General features: G+C 41.7%; 2 protein-coding genes and 1 pseudogene across 7 annotated transcripts in view; 1 reads left to right on the plus strand and 2 right to left on the minus strand.

The window, feature by feature from the left end:
• Window positions 1-16372, minus strand: part of MTFR1L (mitochondrial fission regulator 1 like) — a 24661-nt gene extending 8289 nt beyond the window's left edge. Inside the window, exons 1-6 of one of the 6 annotated variants that reach the window (XM_032227466.1) lie at window positions 16254-16372; window positions 13868-13980; window positions 12538-12637; window positions 7065-7169; window positions 3464-3573; window positions 1729-1940 (exon numbers count right to left, since the gene is read on the minus strand). In XM_032227466.1, coding sequence (XP_032083357.1) covers window positions 1729-1940; window positions 3464-3573; window positions 7065-7169; window positions 12538-12552 — 442 coding nt within the window. In that variant the 5' untranslated portion in view covers window positions 12553-12637; window positions 13868-13980; window positions 16254-16372. The other 5 variants (XM_032227464.1, XM_032227468.1, XM_032227469.1 and 2 more) reach the window with 5 other exon arrangements.
• On the plus strand, window positions 10728-10786 carry LOC116516262 (annotated as a pseudogene).
• Window positions 16373-24994: 8622 nt separating the features above from the next.
• Window positions 24995-26273, minus strand: part of SELENON (selenoprotein N) — a 41297-nt gene continuing 40018 nt past the window's right edge. The window contains exon 12 of the mRNA XM_032228574.1: window positions 24995-25523. Coding sequence (XP_032084465.1) covers window positions 25359-25523 — 165 coding nt within the window. The 3' untranslated portion in view covers window positions 24995-25358. The remainder of the gene's footprint in view (window positions 25524-26273) is intronic.

Consider the following 26273-nt stretch of genomic DNA (forward strand, 5'->3'; position numbering starts at 1 on the left):
AACACCACCCAAAGAGTCTTTTTTCCAGTAAGAACTAGGACTGCCTGCTTTGCATGCCAGAAACAGCTTCTTCTCATACGTTGTTTTAACAGCCTCTACACAAGAATGAAAAAAAGAAACCAGCAGAAAAATCTGCCTTCCAGCCTAGAAGGGACACATTTTTCAGGCCACATGGGAGACAGGAGCAAATTCTAAAAAGACCATCTCTGTGTTCTTTTCAGAAGGTTCCACAGACACTTTGGCTTTAACCATGACAGGCTATTTGTAGTAACTGTATTACAGCTGCATTAAACATACTAGTTTCCCCAGTCTTCCAACTTTTCTGCTTTCAAGGGGGTAAACAAGTTGTAAGCTAAGCTCAAGTTTAAAAGGGCAGTAACATGACTAGCTAACAGGGTTTAATAGTTCTGGTATGGATGTGGGCCTCCGAGGCAGATAAGTTGGCACAGACCAGGGGTGCCAAACTCAAGGCCCGCAGGTCGAAACTGGCCCGCAACATGCTTAGATCTGGCCCGCAGGACTGCCCTGCAAACAGCGAAGGACCAGTCAGCAGTGCCTCTGCCAGTGAAAACAGAACTCATGAGGGCCACACGTTGTGAAGTTTCCGCTGTTCGCCCATGAAGCCAATGTTGAGAAAAGACAGGAGACAAATTTTCTCGGGATGGAGCGACCCAGATGGGAACCTGAGAGCCCCTTTTATTGAGACAGGACAAAGGCAGGAGGAGCAATAGCATGTGATAAAAAACAGCCTGTAAAAGTACAATTTCTAATCTACTGCTTCAGGAAAGTTCTCTATATATATGGTCAAATCCTGGACGTCAATGGTAGAGCACATCTCAGAATGTTATGTTATTCACTATCAGGTTGTTATGGCTTTCTAGGAGTTTGTTTTCTCCTGTGTGATTCAGCGTGACTCTGCAGGCTCTAGTATGAACTAGGCCATGGAGGACACACACCTAACACAAGGAACTATATTACAACAACACGTGACCCTCCTGGGCTCTGTTTTTGCTGGCAGAGGGCTGCAGGATGTCAAGCTGGCCAGGCCCACCTTGGCCACGCCCACTCCCCCCCCCCTCAGCAAGGTCAAACACAACCCTGACGCAGCCCTCAATGAAATCGAGTTTGACACCTCTGGCACAGACACTAAACAGACTAGCAAGAGAGGAACACAGCATCACTTCTGCTCTCACGTGCCTGCATGGGGCCTCTCATCACCAGCAGCCATCAGATAAGTGTTTAAATAACAAGGCTGCTGCAATTATTCCAGGCCCAGACCACAGACTCTCCAAAGGGGAGATAGACTGTAAAAGAGAGTAAACTTTAAAATATACCACAGTAGTTTACAAATTATGAAAGGCTGATCCCACTGAGTTCAACCTCTAAATTAGTGGCAGACAGTAAATTGGCTCTTAAGTTACAAGAGGATATGGTTTCTTGTTGAACACAGAAACATCGCAGATGCTCAGCACATGATCCCAGGATGTTACATCTGTTGTAAATAACATGCAGGTTGCCAAAGGCCTGAATTTCGATAACGTGATTGTGGTTGATGCTGCAATGCTCGTTAAGTGCAAGGAGTGGATATTAAATCCCATTTTGTTGCAACTTCAACCATTCATTTAAACGAATGGTTGTAAATCAAGGATTATCTGTGAAGTGTTGATATTCCGGCTAGGTTTCATTTCTTAGTATGATGCTTCCAATCATGAGACGCTGGGCATTTACCTGAATCTCCAGAAACAATTTTAGCAATCTGACTCCGCAGATGACTCAATTCTTCCTGGAGTTCTGTGGTTCGACTCAAGGCAGGTAAACATGGTTTCCGCAAAGCCAACAATTTTTCTTCTTGTTTCCTCAGATTTGGGACCGAAGCATTCCGCTGAATAACAAAGAACGGAGTTGGTTTCCATCTGTGCTTGAGTGGACGTGTGTCTGTCCTGGAAGTCAAGAACCCAACATTTCAGTGAAACTGACCCTGATCAACAAGCAACAGCTATCCTGATTTGAAGGGCTGTGCAATGCAAAGAGTCTTTGCTTCACAGAGTGTTGTGACCGATGCTTCCCAAGAGCATGAAGCAGACTCTTGATCCCAACAAAAAACCCTTTTATTAATTTACTGTGAATTCTGCTCATTCACATCCAGCAAAGTCTTTCAAGGGAGGATTTACAGTCACAGACCTTATCTGGCGTAGAGAGCTGGCAAGCCGATATCTGCAAAACTTGGCAAGGAGTCTCAGAGAGTCACGAACCAATTAAGCAAACTAATTGTCTTCTGCAAACTCCACTCCCCTTTCGCTCCTCTTTTATTTCCTTTGGGAGGGGCCATTCATCATCCACCTGTGGCCTTACTCCAAAATCGACCCTTGTTCTTTAGCTGTTCCCTTTGTCTGGCATCTCTGCACATGCGCACACTGGGGAAAAGCTCCAGTTGTTCGTCTGCCTCACTGATGTCTGACTCTGAAGGTAGCTGATAACTGGCATATGGCTCTGGCCCCCTCTCTGCCTCTGACACAGAGCCCTCATCAGAGCCTTCCCCAGACTGCAAGATTGGCCCATGTTCCTCCCCAACCTCCTCACTGTCTAAATCTGCTGCCAACTCTGCTGGCAGGCCACAACACAGAGACTCTAAATCAATGATGACAAACCTACGACACGTGTACCAAAAGGTGACACACTATGAGACGGGTGACACAATAGCATTATACAACTCCCAACAGCTATTCTTGAAAGCACACCCTGTACTTGTATGAAGCTGCAGAGGCTACCTGAGAATAAGGGTGTGCTCTTTCTATAGCCTCTGGACTCTCTGGAAGTGGCATGAGCACAGGGTGTGCTTTTGCACAGTTTTCAGAGGTTGCAGGGGCTACCGAAGAGGCCTCTCCAAAGCTGCTTTGAGAACAAACGCCTGTCAACGGAAAGAGAACACCGCCTGAAGGTAAGCGGTACGTGGCACAGAGCGCTGGGCCTTGGGAGCATTTGATATGCCGAGCCCTAAATGTTTCCCATCTCTGCTTTAGAGGCACAACAAAGCACCTGCTGGGAATGCCTTAAAGCGGGGGTCTCCAACCTTGGCAACTTTAAAGACTCGCGGACTTCAAAGCTGGCTGAGGAACTCTGGGAGTTGAAGTCCACAAGTCTTAAAAGTTGCCACGGTTGGAAACCCCTGCCTTAAAGCAATGTCTTTTCCTGGCTCCTGCAGCTGCTGGGTGATCCTGGGAAAAGATACATTTGTTGAAGATTCTCTCAAGGCCACTCAGAACCAACACTTGACCTCAGAAAGTGGACCAACATCCAACCACAATGATAAACACACAATTTGAGTTTAGGGCAAGACGACAGCATCAGGAAGAAACATAAACTGACCCCCACCCATCTTAATTTTCTTGGGAATGACGATTCCCATCCTGAAGATTTTCTACTGTAGAAGTCAAAAGAATAGAAAAAGGAGAAGGAACCCTACCTGACTCTGGCATATGTTTCTTCATCGTCGGAGGCAATCCAGGCAACATCTGCCAGAGTGGGAACAGGGGGGGTGTCATTGAAATAGAAATCAGAAATGTCTGGTAGTGGCTAGAAGAGAGAAAACACCAACCTCATTAGCTAAGCTCAGCACCAATTTTTAAACACTGTTCTATGGAAGGTCTTAACTTTATAAATAACTAGTCGATAACCCGGTGTTGGCCAGCCTTTTATTTATAGGGGGGAAATGTCTGGACCAAACGTAATTTCTAATGTTGGATTTTCCAACTGTGAAGCCGTTACCATGGCAATTCCACTGCGCTGCACAGTAGAAGCCATTTTAAAGCAGTACAGTGCATTTTAAGGCACAACAGGCTGTATCTTAACAGAACGCATACCATGCAGGGTCAGGGGTGTCTTACCCCCACAGTATTTTCCACCAGAGAGTAAGTCATCTGCGTACCATGTTTGGTTGAAATTGCTCGAGGCGTTCTAGAGTTATGCTGGAACATACACACACATAGAGCCGTTTTTATATCTATAATTTCCTGCTTCACCTTGGGGTCCAGGTCGGATTAGAATTCTAGAAATTACATCTGCCCAATTAAAAAAAGGGTACCGAAAACCAACATCTGGTGAAACTAGAAAAGCAGCATAATCTGAAACAAGCACATCCTCATCCCTCTATCAGACGCTGTCTTGTTCTGGATTCCAGCTGGTCATGCCTTTCGTAGCTATTGTAAGCTAGGGCAGCAGCCCCGAAAGTTTTGGGCATCAGGGACACGTTCTGTGGTGAGAGGTTTTTCCATGGACCGGAGAGGGTGTGGTTTTGCATGCTTCCTGCATCCCACAGATGGGGATTCACTTGTTTGTATGGACTGGTTGCTGGCATGCTGTGGCCCAGTGCCGGTCCACGAACCGAGCGTTGGGGAACGCTCAACTAAGGGATCTTGTAATCCCTGACACTGGCCATGCTGGCTACCTCATAGCAGTTGTAGCTGAAAACATCCATAGAGGGCACACTCAGTGGTGAGATTGAAATAATTTAACGACTGGTTCTCTGTCCTAATGATTTCTTCCAACAACCAGTTCACCAAACTGCTCAGAAAGTTAACAACCAGGTGCAAACTGGCTGAATCCCACCACTGGGCTCATCCAGGTAATAAGGCGATATAAGGCTGAAGCAGCTCAACTATTACTCATTGCCTGCTTTTTCTAGGTCCGTGATGGCAAACCTATGGCAGGCGTGCCACAGGTAGCATGTGGAGCTACTTCTTAGGGCACACAAGGCATTGCCCTGCCAGTTCCAGCGCTGGCCAGCTGATTTCGGCCTTCATTTTCAGCCATTTTTCGCCCTCTGGAGGGCGAAAAACAACCCAACACCCAAACCGGAAGTTTGGGAATGGACTTCCGGTTTGCGTGTTGGGCTGTTTTTTGCCCAACAAAAAGCCTCTGGAGGTGAAAAATGGCCCAACACACAAACTGGAGGTCGGAAAATGGGCCGTTTTCGCCCTCCCCAGGCTTTAGAAAAGCCTCTGAAGCCTTGGGAGGGTGAAATTCCCCCCCCCACACACACGGAGAGTGTCACTTGCACATGCGTAGTGGGTGGGTAAGTTGCTTGCACATGCACTGGTGGATGGGCACACGCATATGTGCAATAGCGCATGCATACACAGTTTTGGCACTCCTTAAGAAAAAGTTAGCCATCACTGTTGGCAGATGTTGATTGAGAATGCCCATATTGTGACTGGCCCTTGAGGAGTGGGGAAGGGGGGGGGGGACTTGTATTGCTTGCTTTATTTGTCTTTGTGACTATAATAAATTCCGTGTTCTTTTACCACACTCCTAAATTTCCCCGGAGAACACACTAGCCCTCCTGTTTCAGCTGTTTCTGTCAGCAGGATGGCACAGCAGCTTTGCTTTTAGAGAAAACCACAAGTGGGCAATTTCTGTAGGAGGGCGAATAAATGAAGATCATTTACAGAAAGCAGCTACTTTGCAAAAACATGCTGAAAAGATTCACTCGGTTCTTTTGAGATTGGAAACAATCCTGAAATCAGCAGACGTGAGCCCAAAGCATTCAATCTACGCATGAGGTGTTTATGCAATACACATCAAAACTTCCCCAGCATGTGTGTTTTTCAAGAAGCTAGAAAAGCTACCCCATGGTGACCCATTGCCTCTGAAGCCTACAGCGATGCAAATGATAAGAAAGAGGTAAGACAATTATTTTTTTGGAAAGCTTCATTCCAGCTGGAGAAGCAACTCTTATGCAAGTATTGTGTACATAAATGAATCCTGGAACCACAACAGAATGAGAACAACAGTGATGTTCTACCTGTCCTCACAAGCAGATGTTGGCAACCTTTTAAGGCACTGTCCTCTACTCCCATGAAATGTTTTAATGGTCACATGACATCTATTCAGATTGTTAAATCTCACACAATCTCTGCTTTCTCAACCCTGTGATCTCATGAAATAGGAGAGTACTGAAATTTTAGAAGATCCCAGGTTTAAAAACAGCACTTAATTTGGAAGGTCATTTGATGCCATCTAAGAGGTGACAGATAGCAGGTTTTCACCTACAAAATATAGACCAATATTAAAGCCTTGGTTATGATTACTAATGGATCATTTTGCTTAGAATGTTGGGATGGGTGGGGTGTCTTCTGGTTTTGTATAATTTACATTCTAGCATCAAAGTAACCCTTTAAGATTTCCTATGTGATGTTTATTAGGACTTACCGTATTTTTTGGAGGAAAAGACACAACGGAGTATAAGACGCACCAAGGCTTTGAAGAGGCAAATGGGGAAAAAAAGTTTTTGCACTCTGCAAAACCTCCCCAAAACAGCCCATTTTTTTGCAAAAACAGCCCATTAAAAAAAAAAAGCACGAATAACCCTTAGGAGACTTGTAGAGTGTTTGGGGGGGGGGGGGGGGGGTAGATGAGCAAGAAAAACAGCCCATTTTACGTGAAAACAGGCCCATTTTTTGTCAAAAAAAGGGCATTAGGAAGCTTATAGAGTGCTTCTTTTTTGAGGGAAAAAGGTGTGTCTTATACTCCGAAAAATAGAGTAATACACTTGATACTGAAGACAGTATCCTATTATTACAGTATTGCAATCCTACTTGTATTAATCAGGGAGCAGGTTCTCCAGAATGTATGTAAAACTAAGTTGTAAATTACCTTATGCAAATATTGTTACATCAAATACCAAAAATTGTTCTATAGTCAATAAAGAGTGCTTTTGGGCAAATAGCCACATTTTTTCTAATGGCTTTCTATAGAATCTGAAAGCTACATGATAAACAGAGTTAGGACTTCCAAAAAAAGTTGCAAACATATTAGAAAATATTAAACAACCTTTTATCAATTTAAAACCTTTGGTTTTAACCATCCCAAAAGTGCCACCCCCCTCCCCAAAACTGGACTTTTTTGGTGTTTTCCTTGAAAGCATTTGGAAAACTTTTTGGATGAGAAGCAAAACTTTTTCAAATAAAACACCAAGAAAGTCCAGTAGCCTTTTGGGGGTGGGGGGACACCTTTGGGACAACCATGACCTGGATGATTGACACACAATCACAAATACACAACTTTACCTGGAAGGAAGCTCTGGGACATGGTTTTAAAGGAAGACTCGTTCCAATTCTTCTCACAAAACTGCGAGATGAACCATAGGGTTTGTTCTGCCAAATTGGTATTGTCTGAGGACCAATACAATATTAAATGAAATCATTCAATCAGTAGATAAGGGGTAGTTTAAAAAAAAACACAACTGTCTTCCCAGTTTCATGCAAGAGATTAAATATACTAGGCACTTGCATTTAATTTTACTATCATCACAAAACAATGGGAGAAGTAACCAAAACTTTAGATAAATCCCTCAATGGAACTTGAGTGACTCATTTCACTGCTTTTGTTTGCTCAAACATCTTGCAGCATCTTTCCTGTTGTTTATATGTTAATGTGTTGGGATACTACTGGTCAATGTGCAAAATTTGCATCCTAAATCTGTCTTGCCATTGTAATCTATCCTAGTCACAACAACACTGTAAAGACTCTTTCTGTCTGCAGGTCATCAGCAAGCCACTACAACCTTGATTAGTTCAACTGTCATTTAACAAATCAAGTGAAGGTTTAACACAGTAAAACAAGTGATGACTTGGTCACCTGCTTTTTAGTTCAGCTAGTTTTACAAACACAAAGTGAATTATTTGAATGAGAAAAATATGAAGGAAACAAATTAAAAATAAAAATGTTTTAAAGACAGAGGCCATAATACAATTTAATTTCTATTATCAAGAAACATCATAGGATATATTTTAATCCATAATATTAACTTTAACTGCTGACCTGGGATAGTTCTGTTTAAAGGGAATGTATCTTTATAATGTACTAAGGAATTTGAAAATAACTGGCTTCATAAATTCAGCCAGTGCATCCTGGGGGGGCCTTAGCTATTGATCGTTTTGTGCCTGGTCATTTTAAAAAGTTATTTTGCAGGCAGTTTAGAAGTCACTAAAGGCTGCAGAACTTTTCTTTAAAAATGAGACAATGAATCATTTTCAGAAATTTTAGTATGCAGATTATATACAGCAAACAGAGTAATTTCATAAAGACAATGTGGGAGTTAGAAGGCCTCCCCACAATTCTATATCTGACTCTGAATTGCAAAAGGAACAAGCTTCTCTATTCTAATGCTTTGTTATGATATAAATTGCCAAGATAAGGGAGGAAAACACAAGTATTGTCAAAACAAATTATACCATACGATACTGTGTCATAATATGTCAAAATTTATTATTATGGCAAGTGAACTCTGCCTCTATCCTAGAAAGATTAGTAGTTTCTATAACCGGCAGGTTGGCAACCTTTTTCATTGGTGGGCCTGGGTCTGCTATTGAGGATCCTATACAAGCATACAATCTTAATAAATAAATTTAAGAAACGAACAAACTAGAGACAACTCATATAATGTGTCACCCTTGAAGCTGGCTGAACTGTGGCCATTTTCTTTTGTTAGTTTTCCTCTAGGGGGATTTTCTTCTCACTGCTTCAGGGCTGACACAGCTTGGAGCGAAGGGGCCAGGGAGGGAGGGTGCAGAGGTAGCTGGAGGGTGTAGTAGCCTAAATAAAATTATTTCCCCTGAGAATCAAGGACGTTGGTGCAAGTGTTCGAACAGTAGAGACTGGGGTCACCTAGCAACTGGACTGAATGCTGATTGGACCATGTGACTGGAGTATTGGGGGGGGGAGTGAAAGTTTTACTTTTAATTGAGTGTAAAACCGGTGGGAACATAGAGCGGGTTTTTCATCAGGAATATGCCAATTTGATATGTCCCAATAAAATGTTCTTTGACGAATTTGCCTGCCTCTGAGTTCTTATTGAATGGGGTGTATTACTTGGAACCCTAACATAATGATTGTAAAGGGACAGTCGTGCTTTGGAAATCTCACTTGAGAACAATAATAATTAACATTTATTATGGTCATAAACCAGCATAATAAAAAGAAATAAACTTCCCAAATGAGCATATGTATGTACACTATAAAACACCAAATACTGAAAGATATAGAAACGAGAGATAAAAGCGAAAAGGGGCAAAATTCTCAGTGGTGTGGGAGGAGGGCCTGTGAATTGGGGATGTTTTTCCCATCATTCATGATCAAAGCAATAAACAAACTGAACTGACGGAACTTGGGGTGGGGGATGAACAATTTCTCTCCAAATGGCAACAGCACAGAATTTAACTATGTTTCTAAGAGATTTATGTGTACATGTTCCTCAGCTGGAAGGAACAACTCATTTCCTTGATTGACCTGCAAGATCAATTTAGCAGCCGGGGTGGGGGTGGGGTTGATTAATCTGAATGCCAGCCTCTGTGATAAGGGCAGGACAACCACCCATGTGGCTATCTCAAGGTCACTCTGGTCTTGTCCTGGGATTCCTGGTCTCCTGTCTAGCAACACCTGAAGGCAAGGTATTAAATCTCAACAGGTTGAGAAGAGGCTCAACCCATTAGGTAGTTGTCTGGGATCAAGGGCCTTTGGGCTTGCCCTGATCATAAAGGAGAAGGAGGGGAGAAATCCAGTCGTTGGAAGACTGGTGAGCAGAACATATTGTCTCAGTTCCAAACTGGATCCCACCTTGGCCTGTGTAATCAGATAGCAAAAGCACTTAGACTTATACACCACTTTACAATGCTTTACAGCCCTCTCTAAGCAGTTTACAGAGTCAGCCTATTGCCCCCAACAATTTGGGTCCTCATTTTACCGACCTCGAGTGGGTGGAAGGCTGAGTCAACCTTGAGCCTGGTGAGAATCAAACTGTCAAATTGCAGGCAGCCAGCAGAAGTAGCCTGCAGTACTGCACTGTAACCACTGCACCACCGTGGCTCAGATAAAGGATTGACAGATAGCACCTTCTACACAGCCTAATTTGTTTTTTTCCAAATTAGCTGCAGTTACCCAATAGTCTTAAAGAGCTGAGAATACCTGGAATAAAGAACAATTTGGAGCAGAACCTAAAACATTCAAGGCATGGGAGCAGTTAGCTCAGATAACAGGAAGTAGATGTACTCAAAATAAAAATTTGATGGATAGATGGATGGATGGAGGCTTCAAGAGAACTTCCTAAGAAGACATCTGTGAAAGTTGCTCAAACTCTCCAGCTCTGGCATATTGATGGCACTATGATTAAACAGATGCACAAAGCAAATAGATCATAATAAATTATTTCTAAGTGTTCTCACTTAAGGCACAAATGTCCAAGTGAGATTATACTTTGGATGCATAATGTGAAGACCTGGCTCTCTGGAGAAGTTTATGATGCTGGGAAAGATGGAAGAAAAGAGAATGACCAATAGCAAAATTGATGAATTCAATTGCCATAGTGATGGACTCGCCACCAGAAGACCTAAAGGATCAGTATAGGGGCAGATTGTCCTGGGAAAAATATACTGAGGTAGTCACTTTGATCGAACAGCATTCTTCAAAATGAAAAAAAGTCTTCTACAGTCACAGCATAAGCCTAAGATTGAAAATCAGGCTTGTCAGATGCTACTTCTTTTCTATCCTGCTCTATGGAGTGGAGAGTTGGTCTCTGACAGAAAACCACTTGAAGAAACTAGAAGCATTTGAAATATGGATTTACAGGCAGCTGTTATGTATAAGGTGGGTTGACAAAGTCACAAATAAGGAGGTGATAAGCCGCCTGGGAAAGCCAAGAGAGATAATCAAGCCATTAAAAAGTGAAAATTAGAGTGCTCGCTTCGGCAGCACATATACTAAAATTGGAACGATACAGAGAAGATTAGCATGGGGTTTCGGAAACAGAATTAAAGATTGTATGATAAAATGGGCTCAAAATATTGAAGAACCAATAATGTTGGATACATGGGAAAAAAATCTGGGTAAGAAATGTGAAATTTACACAAGCTCAAAATCTGAGAGAAAATTTTTACAAGATGTTCTATAGATGGCATTTAGATCCTAAAAAACTGGCTTCTATGTATCCGAATGTACAGCCTAAATGTTGGAGGTGTGGTTCTCTCGATGCTACATATTATCATATATATATGGCCAAAAGGTTAAGGCATTCTGGATAAAAATATGGTGGGTTATGCAAAATATTTTTAAAAGAAGGATAAAGTTTATTCCTCAGTTATTTTTACTAGGTATAGGTACTGACTTTACAGTGGTAGAGACTAACTTGATTTTGCATCTAATAACTGCAGCAAGATTGTTGGTGGCGCAATACTGGAAGAAGGAAGACTTGCCTACAATCCAAGAATGGACATTGAAAGTCACAAACTTAGCCGAGATGGCTAAAATATCGGCATATCTTAAAGATCACTCAAATGAGAGATATAAACGAGACTGGAAAAAATGGATTGACTATATACAAAATAAATACGGGACCAAGAAATTCCAGTTAGCCTATGCTTAAGATCAGAAATGATTTAAACTGTTAAAAGTTAGTTCAGTAAGAAGAAGCTAAGGTCAATGTAGAATGTCATTAATTTCTTTATTTCTTTTTTCTCAATAGATTTTAGACTGTGTTAGTTAAAAATCCATACCATGTACGGGTTCTGGGAAGTCGGGGGGGGGGGGGGGGGGGGGGGGGGGGGGGGGGGGGGGGGGGAGGGGCATACAAAAAAAATTGTACTTCAATGTTTTAATGATTGACGAATGATGAAATATTTGTGTTTTTTAAAAGAAATAAAACCTTATCTAAACTAAAAATAAATAAATAAATAAATAAAAAATAAAAAATAAGAATAAAAAGTGAAAATTAGAATATTTTGGACTTGTGATGCGACACCCAGAAAAATACAGCATCCTTCACTTAATCCTCTAGGGACAAATTGAAGGCAAACAAGGTCCAGGCAGAAGAAGAACATCATGGCTTCAAAACCTAAGGGACTGGTTTGGACAAAACTCAGCAGCACTTTTTCATGCAGCTGTTGACAAAGATAGGATTGCCAACATGATCACCAACTTTCGATGACAGATACAGCACAAGAAGAAGTCACTATGACTCTATACTGACCAGATGACATGCAATCAATCAATCAATCAAATAAATCAAGTTATAAAGAAAGGAACCGACTGCCTTGACAATGGGGGGACACAGTATAATCTATTCAGATTAAGTGCCAGATTGTACAACTTTTGGCTCTCTTTTACTTGTACGTATATATTTTTGCCTAGTCCCTGAAAACTATGGCAAGCTGCAAGCTTCAGGCCTCATCATGCCAATCATGCACAGAACATCAAAACTAGGCTCCATGTATCTTTAATTTTCAAAATAACAATTTGAAGATTGAATTTCACCCACTAGGGGGCGACATTTTATAAAGCAATATACCTGGAAGAACAGGCTAATTTGTCTTGTAAGGGTTGCTTGTCTTACAATGTTTTTGGATGTTCTTTTCATTTTAATGTTATTGTATTTGTTTTTACTTTTTAACCACCCACAGTTGTCGTAGAGGTGGATGGCCTTATACATTTTCAACAGTATAAATCCATAAGAGTATACTGTCAAAATAAATTAAAAAATCAGGTACTTACTGATTCAGCTTCCATGTCTGTCCATACAAGAAGTATACGTAAGTCAGAGGATAAAATGGAAGCCCCAGGATTTATATATAAGCCACACAGTATTTCATCCCTAAAGAAAATTGACCTGTTACAAACACAGATGAATGCAGATTGCACAGTTGTTTCATGTAATTTAAAGAAGGTAAGCCTAAGACCTGAGAGGCCTTTAATGATGCTGTTGGAACAACTGATAAGTCTGCCAAGCAGAAATGAGTGTTTTTTGTATTCTAAAAAAAGATATTCCTCATAGACACATAACCTCTCAAATATACAAATTCCCTTTATAATTTGCTTCACTATTCAATTACACAACTATCAGGATAACATTCAAGTAGTAAGACAAGTCCCTTGGTTGACAAGGGCTAAGCCTGGTAGAAGGGAAGCTATTTTATTGCTGAAATAAAAGACACAAATCAGAACAAAATGTAGGATTTTTGCCATTTTCACCTGTCATCTTTGAGTAGAGAAAACATACTGTCATTATTACATGCTGGTTGAAGTAAAAGAGAATATTCCCTCATGATAACAATTAAAATTTCTTTACTTTGTGATTAAAAAATGCTACAATCTAAGTAAATCTTCAGTTTAAAGTTTCAGCATGCATTCCTTTGCTATCATCTGGAAAACGTCCCTCATAAGAAAATTAAAAGTTTGCAAAACATAGATTAGTTCAAGTTATGAGCACAAGGCACCTAAATATCCTTGCTATAAAGGTGCAGCTTAGGTCCATGTGGCCATTTCTGAAATTGTTTTTCCTGTTCTGAAGATTTCATAATCTTCTCATTGAAATCCAACTACTAAGCATGGGATGAAATGCAACTAGTAACACAACTATCGGCATTCTCAGAAGAAAAGCAATAAAGCAAATCTGATGCAACTTCATTGTTTCAGCCCAGAAGCCTTTACCAAAGAGGGGGACCTAGTGAACAAATGGCATAACGCCTTTACATTCTGTGTGTTCTGTGGTGTAACATTGCCTGTCTCTGTGAAAGCCCCAGGCTTGCAATATAATCCTTTCAGCATGTTGACAAAAACCACCAATTCGGTGACTACCTCTAAGTTGCTCAGGTCTAGATCAGCATTTCTTATTCTTAGCAATTGGAAATTGGATAGACTTCAACGCCCAGAAACCCCCAGACAGGCTGATGGTTGATTTCTTCCAAGGATGAGGACAATTACAAATCCATTCTTCAACTTGGCCATTCTTTGTATATGACACACATCCAGGCATTCTGTTATGCTACTTAATGACAGCAATAAAGTTACTCTCCCCACTTGCCCTCCTAAATATGGAACTCACCGAATAATCTGAAGGAGTTCAGCTTTTCCTCATAATGGAATATCTGTGGAGTGGCATCCCATTCACTAAAGGTATCACACATCAGATCGGTGATTATTCCAATAATGATTGTTCTGTTGAATAATAACATAAGCCATTTTATTTACAGAATAGGAAAATGCTGGTTTCCCCACTGACTTTCTGGGAAAGCTAGTAGGAAAGCTCACAAATTATGATCATGCAGAGTTCTGTAGTCAGTTGCCAAACACAGAGATTTCCATCATGTAACTGGGGCGGGGGGGGGGGGGGAAGGGACCCTGAGGACCAATTCTAACCACCACTCATTCAGTGCCATAATTTTGAATGGTTGCTGAACAGGTGATCATAAGCTGAGGACTACCTGTATTTCATTTTATATTACACTCCAGACTTGGAAAACTGTATTCCAACAAAATTAATAATAACAAATAACCTCCAGATAGATTAGTTGTCTTATGTCAGATGCCTTGTATAATTGCTTGGCTGAAATTAACAGCCAAAAATTCTTGGGGGCATCATTTGGGGGGGTGGGCTGACATAGACAAAGTGGGAAATAGCAACGTTTATGTTTCTTTCTTCCCATTGACTCAGGAATATCCACTAGATGTATTCACAGAACACACTTAACCTGTTTACAATACTGAATACCTATTTGTTGTTAGCTGGCTAGAGTCATAAAAACAAAGTGTGGGGCTTTTACAATTTAAAACAAACAAATAACCATGACATAATATAACATGAACACATCTATTTATTAAAAATTTGCAAATGAAACCAAGAAAAGAGCTGCTATGCTTTGAAAATCTGAACTACCACATTGAATGTATGCACCAGTGTACACTTGGGAGATGCAAGGCCTTAACACACCCCTACTCCAGAGCCCCTGAATGAGCAGACTGAAGTTAGGATACAATACTAGAACCAATTCTTGAATAACTGTTCCTATTGAAGTTTCAAGCATCACTGTCTGGGGACACAACAGTTTTTAAGTGAAGCTATTTTCCAGAAAAAAAGCCAATTCTCTCAGGTTTAAATGTTCTGCAAACAAAAGCAAAAAAAAAGCTGGTTCAATCACCAGTATTTTCATTTAAGGGGGGGGGGGGACTTTGTCATCATAATACAATTACTTGGAAAAAGAAAACACTGAATTCTTCCAAGTAATTTACTGTGGAGTCAGCAGCTTGCTCTCTAGAGGAAATTTAAGAATTGTCCAAAAAAGAGATGAACAACTTTGTCCTTACAAAGCTAATAACTTAATATCAATTTTCTACTTTTAACAAATATCACTCTTGACATCTTCACCAAACAATCCTTTTTCTGGTCTCATATGCTACTTTGAAACAGCAAAATGAAACAGAACCAAAAGCCATTTTATGGACAAAACCTATTATTATAGCACCAACCCTAAACACTTTTTAAACCTAATCTACCTAAAGTAACAAGGTTTAAAAGCTTGAGTAAACAGTTATAAAACATCTACATAAGGATTTTTAATGTCCAGAAGCAGGATGCATTCAGTATGTTGTCAATCAGGGAATAAGTTTTGTTTAACCATCAGGGAACGGAGTTGCTCACAGAGAGAAAAATTGACTTATGACATTTAATAAATAAAAACCTAAAGTAAAATGTTTTCCCCAGGACTGTTTTTTTTAAAGGATGCTAAATGTGATTCTCCCATTCAGAAGCTCTGCCCTTCCCAGGCATCTAAAGTAGTGGGAGGGGACTGGAGGGAAGAGATGACATTATTTTAAAAATAAAAAATAATAATAATAAAGGAGAACCTTGTGGCAAACCTCCACACATGGAATTGACAAACCTTCTCGGACTAACGGGCCACACACTACAATCCCCATTTAGCTGGGAGCTGGATGGGGATGATGGGAGTGGCAGTCGCATCACCTCCTTTAACCCAACCCCCCCCACCCCCAAAACAGCCTATGGGAAGCACCAGGCAGTGTTTTGGGTGCAGCATGGATTTTGTTGCGGAGAGGGAAGCCGGTATACCCACCCCCCACCCCGAAAGTCTCTGCAAAACGGGGGAGGGGAAGCAGGGGAGCACTCTGCACCAGCTCAGGAACCCTCTTTCCCATCTTCGTACCAGTCGCAGATGCTGGGCCTACCAGGTGGATGAAGCAAAACGGGGGAGTAAAGAGAGGTCCGGCTAGTGCCCGCCCCCCTCCGTGCCCGCCCGCCGCTCCTCCCCCTCCTCCTTCCCCCTTTCACACGTTCCCTTCCCCTGACACTGTTCTGGGTCCCCACCGCCACTGCCCGTGAAGGCGGTGGTCCCGTCAGGCCGAGCCGAGTTCCCCGCCACTCAGAGAAGACGACCCGGAGGCGGAAAGCGCCCTCGACGACCCCAGCCACCAACCGCGAAGGCCGCTTCCCGACGCTCCCGAGTTTTGCCCTTCTGCTCGGCAACCGCGGCGCCCCCCTCCCTCTCCTCCTCCTCAACGTCGCCCGGCTCTCCTCCTAGCGCATGCGCAAGGAAGATCGGAGCATGACGCCCCCACTCCCGCCACGCCCCCTGAGTGACGGAAGCGTCGGGAGGCTTCCCCCGGGGGCGCTTCTCTTGCAAGCGCCCGCAGGCAGCCCTGCTTGCAAGAATAAGCCCTGAAAGCGTGCATTTGATGATGATGGTGATGATGATGATGATGATGATGAAGAACATGGTTTTTGGAATAAGCAGCGGTGAACAGGGCTTGCTGAACGTATTCAACAGCTAACTCAGTGTGCCAAGGTTGGATGTTTTCACTCATTTGGAACCTCTTTGGAAGAGCTTGATAGCTCCCGCTGCCTTAAGAAAGTTCAAAACGTTCTTAAAGATCCATCTCATCCTGGGCACCCTTTTTTGGAACTATTACCATCTGGCAGACGGTACAGGATAATAAAAACAAGGACAAATAGGCTGAAAAGCAGCTTCTATGCCAGGGCAGTAACCATATTGAATTCTACTGTATAGCACAATATTAATGCAATATTGGGTTTTCAATTTCAATTATATAGAATGTAAAGGATGTATGTTTGGGTCTTTATTTTTATAGTTATAATGTACACTGAAGATGGCATTTAATTTCATTGTACCACGTGCAATGACAATAAAATAAAATAAAATAATTTTGGTATGTGTGTGTGTGTATTTACTGTGTTCATATTTATGTTTATACTTATACCTGTTATCTTTTACTTGTTTGACTAAATAAATAAATAAATAAATAAATAACTTCATAGCGGAGCTGAAAGATTCCATCACAATGAAGGTTGAGATTTTATTTGAAGCTTCTGTTGGAAGAAGTTATCATTCATTTATTTCTGACTTTCAGAATAACAGAGTTGGAAGAGACCTTGGAGGTCTTCTAGTCCAACCCTCTGCTCTAGCAGGAGACCCTATACAATTTCTAACTGATGGCTATCCAGTCTCTTCTTTAAACCCTCCAGTGATGGAGCACCCACTCCTTTTGGATGCAAACTGTTCCGTTGGTTGATCGTTCTCACTGTCAGAAAATTTCTCCTTATTTCTAGGTTCCATGTTTGTATTTCATGGAACCAGGTAGTCGTATTTCAGTGGGTTGACCAAATCTAGCTAGAGTAACAAGCCATAGTTTATAAACCAACCTAAATTATGTCTTGCCATGTTTGAATTGAGTCACGGCAGCTACAAAAAGAGGAAAACACGAATGCTTCTCCAGTGTATTGATTTCAAAGAAGTTTATACTTAAGGAAGCTTGGAACTGCAGCTTAGTTGTATGAGAAACAAACCTGCTTTACTTTAAAGCACATCCTAATGAGCCCCACGAATGGTGATACACAGGCTTCCCCAGAATGTAAAGTCTTGATCCTGTGATTTGTGTAGTGGCATCCAACTTCTGAACACAAATATGAAAGGTCAGAGTTGGTGTGTATCTTTGAGGTGCGTATTTTGGATTTTTCATCATCGTGATTTATAATGAATGCCTAGAGGGGTGATGTGTCAAATCAAAGGAGTATTCCTGAAAAGCTGCGGTTTCCCCAGGAATGAGTTGCCTGGGGAAGTAACAGCTACTTGTCAACTTGCCCCACCCAGAAGGTGGAGTAGAGAAGTACTGCGTTAGGCTGTTTCTCAAAGAATCTTCTTTATTGGGCAAAGTCACATTACTTGCTTAGTTACTTTCAGTGCTGCAAATCACTTTGAATTTCAAAACTGAATTGACATTATGAGCCTTAGGGTAAATAATGAGTGTGCCGCAAAATGTTGTGATATCTTTGATCCAATCAACTACACTTCATTTCAAACCTTTTTTTTTTCTGTCAGAGTACAACATGAGTACAACAATTGTCTGAGCCTCCTTTCGTGCATGCCCCCCACCCAAACACAATACAACTCACAGTGAGAGACAAAAAAATCCCTAGCCCAGTGAATCTTAGTAACAAACACCCAGTCCTATTGCACCATGTGAATTTACTGCACTTTGCTCCGGCCACGCAGTCAATCGTACTGTTGTTATAGCATTATTTTTCATTCAGGAGTCTGATAAAAACTGTTCTTCAGCCTGATAGTGTGGCTGCCTATGCTTCTATATCTCCTTCCAAATGGTAGGAGAATAAAGAAGGGCTGATTAGGATGTGAGTCAGTGGTGGGTTCCGGATCCTGTTCCAACTGGTACAGTTGGAATAAGCCCGGCATCGCCCACATGGATGTGCGTGGTGCGCGCATGCGTTGTAGCGGCCAGCGACACCTCCGCAAGCCTCCACGATGCTCCAGCTGCTTGTCGGAGCGTCATGAAGTTGCTGTACGTGCCATGCACGTGCGCAGAAGTGCCAAAGTCTTTAAAGGACAGGTAAGGAGGTCGGGCGGGCAGGCGGGCCCTGTGGAGCACCGTACCAGAATGGTACCTGGTGCTCCAGGCAGGCACCATTGATGTGAGTCATCCCTGAGGATTTTCCTCACTCTTCTAAGGCAGCAAGACCTAGCAATGGTCTATGGCACACATGCTACAGGTGGCATGCGGAGCCATCTTTGCTGGCATGCCAGACCTCAGCTGATTTTTGGCACTTCCAGAGGGCTGGGGGAGGCTGTTTTCACCCTCCCCAGACTTCAGGAAAGCCTCCGGCGGCTGGAGAGGGCAAAAAATGGACTCAACGGGCCAACCGGAAGTTTGGAAACGATCCATTTCTGGCTTCCGGGGGGGGGGGGCTGGGGAGGCCATTTTTGTCGTCCCCAGGCTTCAGGAAAGCCTCAGGAGCCTGGGGAGGGGTTGTGCACCAGGGGTGGGTTCCTGCCAGTTCTAACCTCTTCTATTGAAGAGGTTCCACAAATCTACAGTGCCACTTGGAACCGGTTTCAGCACCCTCCCCTCGCCCATCCGCCCATCAAGATGAAGAGCAAGAGGAGGAATTCTGGGAGTTGAAGTCCACAATTCCCAGAAAGTTGTCAAGTTTGAACATCCCTGGGTTTTTTTTTCTAAAGAGTTAGGGGTGCAAGGGTCTTGTAACTTGACAGCTTTAAGACTTGCACACTTCAATTCCAGAGTTCCTGAACCAACATTTTGGTTGCTAAGCAAGAGTATTAAGTGAGTTTCTCCACATTTTACAAGTTGTCCATGCTCACCCAGTCACATGGCCAGCGAGCCACTCCCACAAAGCAGGCCACACCTATCTAAAAATTTTTGAAATCCACCACTGTTGTGCCCGCATGCACGGTATGTGTGTTTGTATCTTGTACATATGTGCAGGTGGGTGGGGAGGATTGGTGTGGGGGCATGCCTGCGTGCACGATAGCGCGCACCCGCACAATTTTGGCCTGCCGTAAGAAAAAGGTTCACATCACTGGTCTAGTGGTATTGGGACAGCCCACTATGTTTTGTGCTGTGCTCACCACCCTCTGTAATGTCTTTCTATCTGTGGCTGTCAAGCCAGCATACCACACCGTAATGCAATGAGTGAGGACGCTTTCTATTGTGGACCAATAAAAGGAGACCATCAGTTGTTGTTCCACTTTGTTTTTTCACGAGACTTATTGCTGACTGAATGTGAACAGGATCAGGCTACAGAACCAATGCTCTGGTTTGGGAATGTTTGCAAACTTAGTTCGCACATGCACAGACCCAGGCCAGGTTGAAGCTACAAAGCCACTTAAGATTCCAGCTAACCATTCCATGTTTTAATGCAGGTTTTTCAAATCATATTCCCCAGAACTTGATAGAGTTTTGTGAAAGACCAAGAGGGGAAAACATCCAATTTTATTAGAACTTTGCTAAAGGGTTCAGGGAAATGTATTTCTTAATGACAGGTTCTGTCATTAGGCCTGAAAAAGTTTGAAAACCCTGTTTTGATCTATTGGTTTAACAGGCCAACTCTGCGATGAATTACTACAAAAGAAATGTTAGCAGCCTAAAATTGCCTTAAAATTACTGTAGTTGTCTTCTCGCCAGCAGCTGCCCATTCCACTTACAGATTAGTCCTAGTTTCATTTGGCAATTTCCTTTTAACTTTTCGAACATACAGTGTATTATTACCCTGGCACCAAATACAAAAACACATTTGTTTGGTTTTCCCAATTTTTATTATTGCAAAAGAGTGATCTTTGCTGCTACAAACAGCCATGTTGTCAACATTTTATACAAGAACAAATCCACGATGGTTTACTGTAACACTGGTTCAACTGGGTGGATACTGTTATAAATGAATCTGCGAACTTGCAAATTTAATAACTCAGGTCTAAATTAAGATCATATACTCAAATATATCAGTTCAGTTTTAAAGGATCCGAAGAAATCCAAAGGCTGTGGTTCCTATATGAATTGTGAGCAAGGTTAAATTTTAAAAAATATACAGCTGTTTAAAAATACATTGACCATCATGTAATTGATGTTTCTGGATTTTTTTCCCTTCGTATTTCTTCAGTATTCGATAACAAATGGAGGTGTGTAAAATGTTCTGTGCTTTGAAGCCAAAACTTTCTAACTAAAAATAGTCTGCCTGAATATTGACACAATCTCTGAAAGATTGACCTCAGAGGTTTTACAGACCTCTAATAACCATTATTAAAAATCTGTCCAGTGCAGTTATTCCAATATAATTTATGAATAGCAACACTAATTAGATCCCAAACACTCCCAGTGTTATACAGCCTCAAACTAATCATTCTTGAAGATATGGAGTTACCTAAGATAAGTAGTCCTCAACTTACAACTATTTGTTTAGTTCAAAGTTATGATGGCACTGAAAAAAGTGACATACAACAGTGTCCACACGTACTGTATAACCATGGCAACTTCCCCAGTGTTATGTGATCAAAATTTAGGCACTGGGTACTGATGTATATTTATGACAGTTGTAGCTTCTTGGTATCTTGTCATCACCATTTGCAATCTTTCCAGCCAGCTTCTGACAAGCCAAGTCAATGGGAGACGCTTAATTCGCTTAATGACTGCATGTTTCATTTAACAACTGCAGTGATTCATTTAACAGTTGTAATAAACAGGTCATAAAAATTGGGCACGACTCAATACCTTCCTTGCTTAGCAACAGAAATTCTGGTCTCCGTTGTAGTCGTTAAGTTGAGGACTACCTGTATAAACTCTCATGATCCTCCAAAACCACCAAATACGTTAAGTGGGGAAAGGCTGTTAACAGTGGGAATGCAAATAAGTTTGTACTGTACAATAAACCACCTTAAAAAAAGAAACACTTAGCAAAAATAAAATAAAAATATTTAAAGGAATAGTTAAAAAATGAAGAGAAGAATGATAAAAGATTTTTTTTTCTCCTGCAATCAACTGTCAGACATCAAGCCTGACCCATCCTTGATTTAAGATCAGGCCTTCACAAAGAACAGATGAGCAAGGAGAGAAACCAACTTATTCATTTTCTTCTCTCTATAGTTATCAAAATACCTATAAAAATCTATTTATAGTGATAAGATAAATAGAAAAGGCTTAGCTTTTTTTTTCTTTTTTGGTTAAGAAATCCAGGGATCAAAAATAGAATAAATGAAATGGTTACCCCAAAGTGCCCACTAGTGTTTTCTTTCCATAGTGACTCCAAAATAAATCCCATTCAGCTCAGTGGAACTTACTCTTGGTTCCAATACAAGTTGGCAGCCTTAAATAACTTTCCATAGAGAAGGTTCTTTTCCAAGAATACCATTAGTTGTTTTCAATAACTCATTTTCTTTTTGCCTGCACGAGCTACAGCAAATCAGGATCAAATTTGTAGATTAAAGTCAGAGGGTGAGACAGGAAATGTGCAGAAGCTTCCAAGAATATGAAACCTTACACAGCATGTATAAGTACACAGTTGTACATGATGTGACAAAATGGCGTATAGACATGTGACCAAGTCTCTGCATTCTGTTTTGAAGTAGCGTGAAAGATATCTTCCAGCAGGTACCCCTGAAAAATGGGTGTCCAACCTTGGCAACTTTAAGACTTGGGAACTTCAACTTCCAGAATTCCTCACCCAGCATGGCTGGCTGGGGAATTCTGGGAGTTAAAGTCTACAGGTCTTAGAATTACCAAAGTTGGATACCCTTGCTCTAAAGTTTATACAATCCTCATCAACATCCAACAGAAGTAAATGTCCATTCCCCCCACCCCCCCAAAAAACCCCTCCAGATTTAGTCAGAAATATCAACATATAACGAATCTTGGGTAGAAAAACAAGAAAATAATTCAGATTTTGGTCTATTAATGTTGTTTTGTGTATACAGAAATATAAAAAAAATCTGCCCTTTAGAGCCTCAAATCATTGGCTCACTTTAGTCTGGTACTAATAAAATTCCCATTATCCATTAGGCGGAAGCGTGCTTGGCATGTTTGTGGCTTAGTGTGCAAGTGTTGTACAAACAAAGATCCCATTAACTGTGCATAAATGTAACAACTGACAGCAGGATCCCAGTATTTCAGGCAGCAGCTTTTCCAGTCTAATCTGGAGATGCTGGGAATTGAATTGAAACATCTGACGTTCAATGTTCATGGGATTTGACAAAGAGATCCCATGATCTGTCTCTTAATATAAGCCAATCTCATAAATTCAAGCAGGAGAAAGAATCTGGGAAATTAAAATGTTTTTTTTAATTGTTTTACAAATATTGGGGTGTGGTGATTACTGCACAAAGGAAGCAGAACTTCCTGGAGTAAAGCCATCCTAAATGTCTGCCCAATTCCATTGCCTTAACTCTGGATAAAATACAAGGCCTTGGAAAGACGATTTGAGTGCTTGGCAATCAGCACAAATATTTGGCATTCCTTCAGAAGACTTCCAAAACATCTTAAATTTCAGGAATGCTTCTTTGCAGAAGAGGTGCACAAACAGATGCTGCCTGTGGGGTTAAAACCTTGCCTGTAGTCCCCCCCCCCCTGATTTTCAAACATTTTTATTAAATGGCAATTTTTATGTGACAAAAGGGGGAAATTCTTAATACATGATTCCCTAAACTCTTTTAAATTAATTAGTGTGTAATTAGTGTGGCTTTCCCCAAACACCTATATTCAATGGTAATTACATTGAAATGTAAATGAAATGTTTTTTTTTTCTTGTTTTATTCTCCTTTTAGGAATGCAGCTCCCAATATTCCATTCAAAGGCCAGGTATGAACCAGGTGTGAAATTCAGCAGGTTCTGGAGAACCGGCAGCGGAAATTTTGAGGAGTTTGGGGAACCAACAAATACCACCTCTGACTGGCCCCAGAGTGGGAAGGGAAGGGAGTATTGCAGTATCCTTCCCCTGCCACACCCACCAAGCCACGCCCACCAAGCCATGCCATGCCCACAGAACCAGTATTAAAAAAAAAAAGAATTTCACCACTGGTGTGAACCTTCTCCAGGAAAAACAGCTACCTTCTTTGGATTTACTGAATTAATGTGAACATGCTCCCTTTTGTTTTGTTTTTTACATTAAAGCATGACAGCAGCCGTGTTCTAAAATTAGGCTCCCTCTAATTTGCAGTAGTGTAAAATTAGTTGCTGCTTTGACTACTGCCTTTATCTTTGCAAAGAAAAACTGGCTTAATAAAGCTCCACATTATACTAAAACACACAAATTAAGTACAATACTGATGCACCTGTGGGATTTCTCTGTCACGGATCATAACAGCATACATTTTTAAAAGATTAATACATGGAAGCGGCAAAAGCTATTGCTGGTAAAAGCTGTAACTACCAATAGCTTGAGTGACAATTATTAAAAATCTAAGCTCCACTTTAACACAGGGATTCACAAATAAGTGACTTCAGAGCATGTGTGATGTGCTAGGCTTAATATAGGTAGGTTATGTTGTAACTTTAATCAAAGGGGAAAAAAATTTGGCTTGTAATAGTGTGTTGATTTCAATCTAGACGATGGCTTGTGTTGTGGCCCGCCAGCAGACAGCAGAGCTGGCAGCAGTCGGGCAGTGAGGCGGTTGGGGAGGAACAGGAGCCAGTTCTAGGGGTAGAGGAAGGCTCAGAGGGAGGCAGAGAGGGAGCTAGACAGCAGTGAGGCAGAGAAACATTGTCCTGGTGCAGCACCTTGGAGGGTATAACAAATTGGGAAATTTTGGATTAAGGGAATGACCCACATAACAGCATCAAACAAAGGGAACCTGCAAGCATCAGTAAGAGACACACAAATACAGATCCTGCCTGGTATTTATGAACTTAAATATACCTATATGGCTTCTTGAGATCCTCAGACACCAAAGAGCAATTTAAGACTGCTAAAGTGTAAAGCCATACCTATATACTATAAATCCAGGATCCTAAAAGGGACTAGTTTGATGTAAAAATGATGGCATCTCACTCACCAGGTTTTAACTGAGAACTGCACCAAAGGAATATTGCAGTCTCAGAATCTGTCCCCACCCTTTGCACTATAAAGGTAAAGGTTCCCATCGCACATATGTGCTAGTCGTTCCCGACTCCAAGGAGCGGTGCTCATCTCTGTTTCAAAGCCGAAGAACCAGCGCTGTCTGAAGACGTCTCCATGGTCATATGGCCGGCATGACTAAATGCTGAAGGCACACGGAGCATTGTTATCTTCCCACCAAAGGTGGTTCCTATTTTTTCTACTTGCATATTTACGTGCTTTCGAACTGCTAGGTTGGCAGAAGCTGGGACAAGTAATGGGAGCTCACTCTGTTACGTGATGCTAGAGATTCGAATTGCTGAACTGCTGACCTTTCTGATTGACAAGCTCAACGTCTTAGCCACTGAGCCACTGCATCCCTTTGCACTATATTGTCTCCCAAACTCTGTCTCCTGTAGCCTGTCTAGTTGCAGAATATTCCCACCATTTACCACTAAGGAAGATATTCGGGCAGCTTCCTTCACATTATTCAGGTAATTTCAGACTTCGTATTTCCAAGGAACACTTAATGGTTGGAGAGTTTTCATTTAACATACAGCATTTGTTTTTCAATACTGTGTTAGTCCTGAGCTCCAAAAACCACAAGAAGCAAGAACTGTCATTATGGTGTTGGATCAAGGGAGGACACTTGTTTGCTTCTGGGTCTTGGGGGCTACAGGTAGGATTTGGCTTTCTGAAGTCCTTCCTTCAAAAACTGGAGATAGGTTGCTGTGGAGGGGTCTTCAAAACCAGAGGAGAAACTAAAGATGCTACTCTCAACTTCTTCAGGCTTCATAGAAGTAATGTCCAGGAAATAGTTGGCGTTGATGTGGTGAACCTGTAAAACAAAATAAGGAAGCAGGGTTCCAAACTCCATAGGATGTTTCCTGTTTTCCCCAGCAGCCATTGAAGGTGGAGAAAGGCCCAGGGCTGCCTTACTTAGATGTCTTTGATTTTTAAAAGTGCAGAGTGTTTTGACCTAGGCTTCCTGATACAGTAAAAAACACACGCTTAGTCCCAAAAACCCTCTTTTTATTTCAAAGGCTGTGGAATATGTTTATTCACAGCCGGTAACGAGTCCCAAATAGTTGTAAGGAGTCCTACAGTAGGCTGCCAAAGTCTTTCGGGATAAGGCTGATAAGCGCCCACCTTTATTTTCCTTGAAACGGTGTCAAAGATTAATTGGCAATTAGCTTGGCAAGGCCACACGGAGCAAAGAGTCAAAACGGAGCTTCAGAAGGTAAACTGACCAGCATAAACCAAGTTCCTTCCTGCAAAGACTCATGTACCTTTGCTCCTCCTTTGTAGCCTATGGGAGGGGCCAATCACCTCCAAGCCTTTCTCCCTTGTGTTGAGTTGTCCCTTGTGTTTCGTGGCACGACAAAACCGCACTCGTCAAAATAGCGGTGAGAAAACCGTGTCGCTAAAGCCGCGATGTCATCACCGCGCGTCATCACCGCCGCGACAACAGCGTGGTGACAGAAGGGCGCTTTAAAACAGTGCGGCGGCAGAAAGCCAATTTAAATTAAGGTAAGGGTTAGGATTAGGTTTAGGGCTTTGCTTTAGGGTTAGGTTTAGGGTTAGGGTT

This window comes from Thamnophis elegans, chromosome 12 (genome assembly GCF_009769535.1).
Source record: "Thamnophis elegans isolate rThaEle1 chromosome 12, rThaEle1.pri, whole genome shotgun sequence".
NCBI lineage: Eukaryota > Metazoa > Chordata > Lepidosauria > Squamata > Colubridae > Thamnophis > Thamnophis elegans.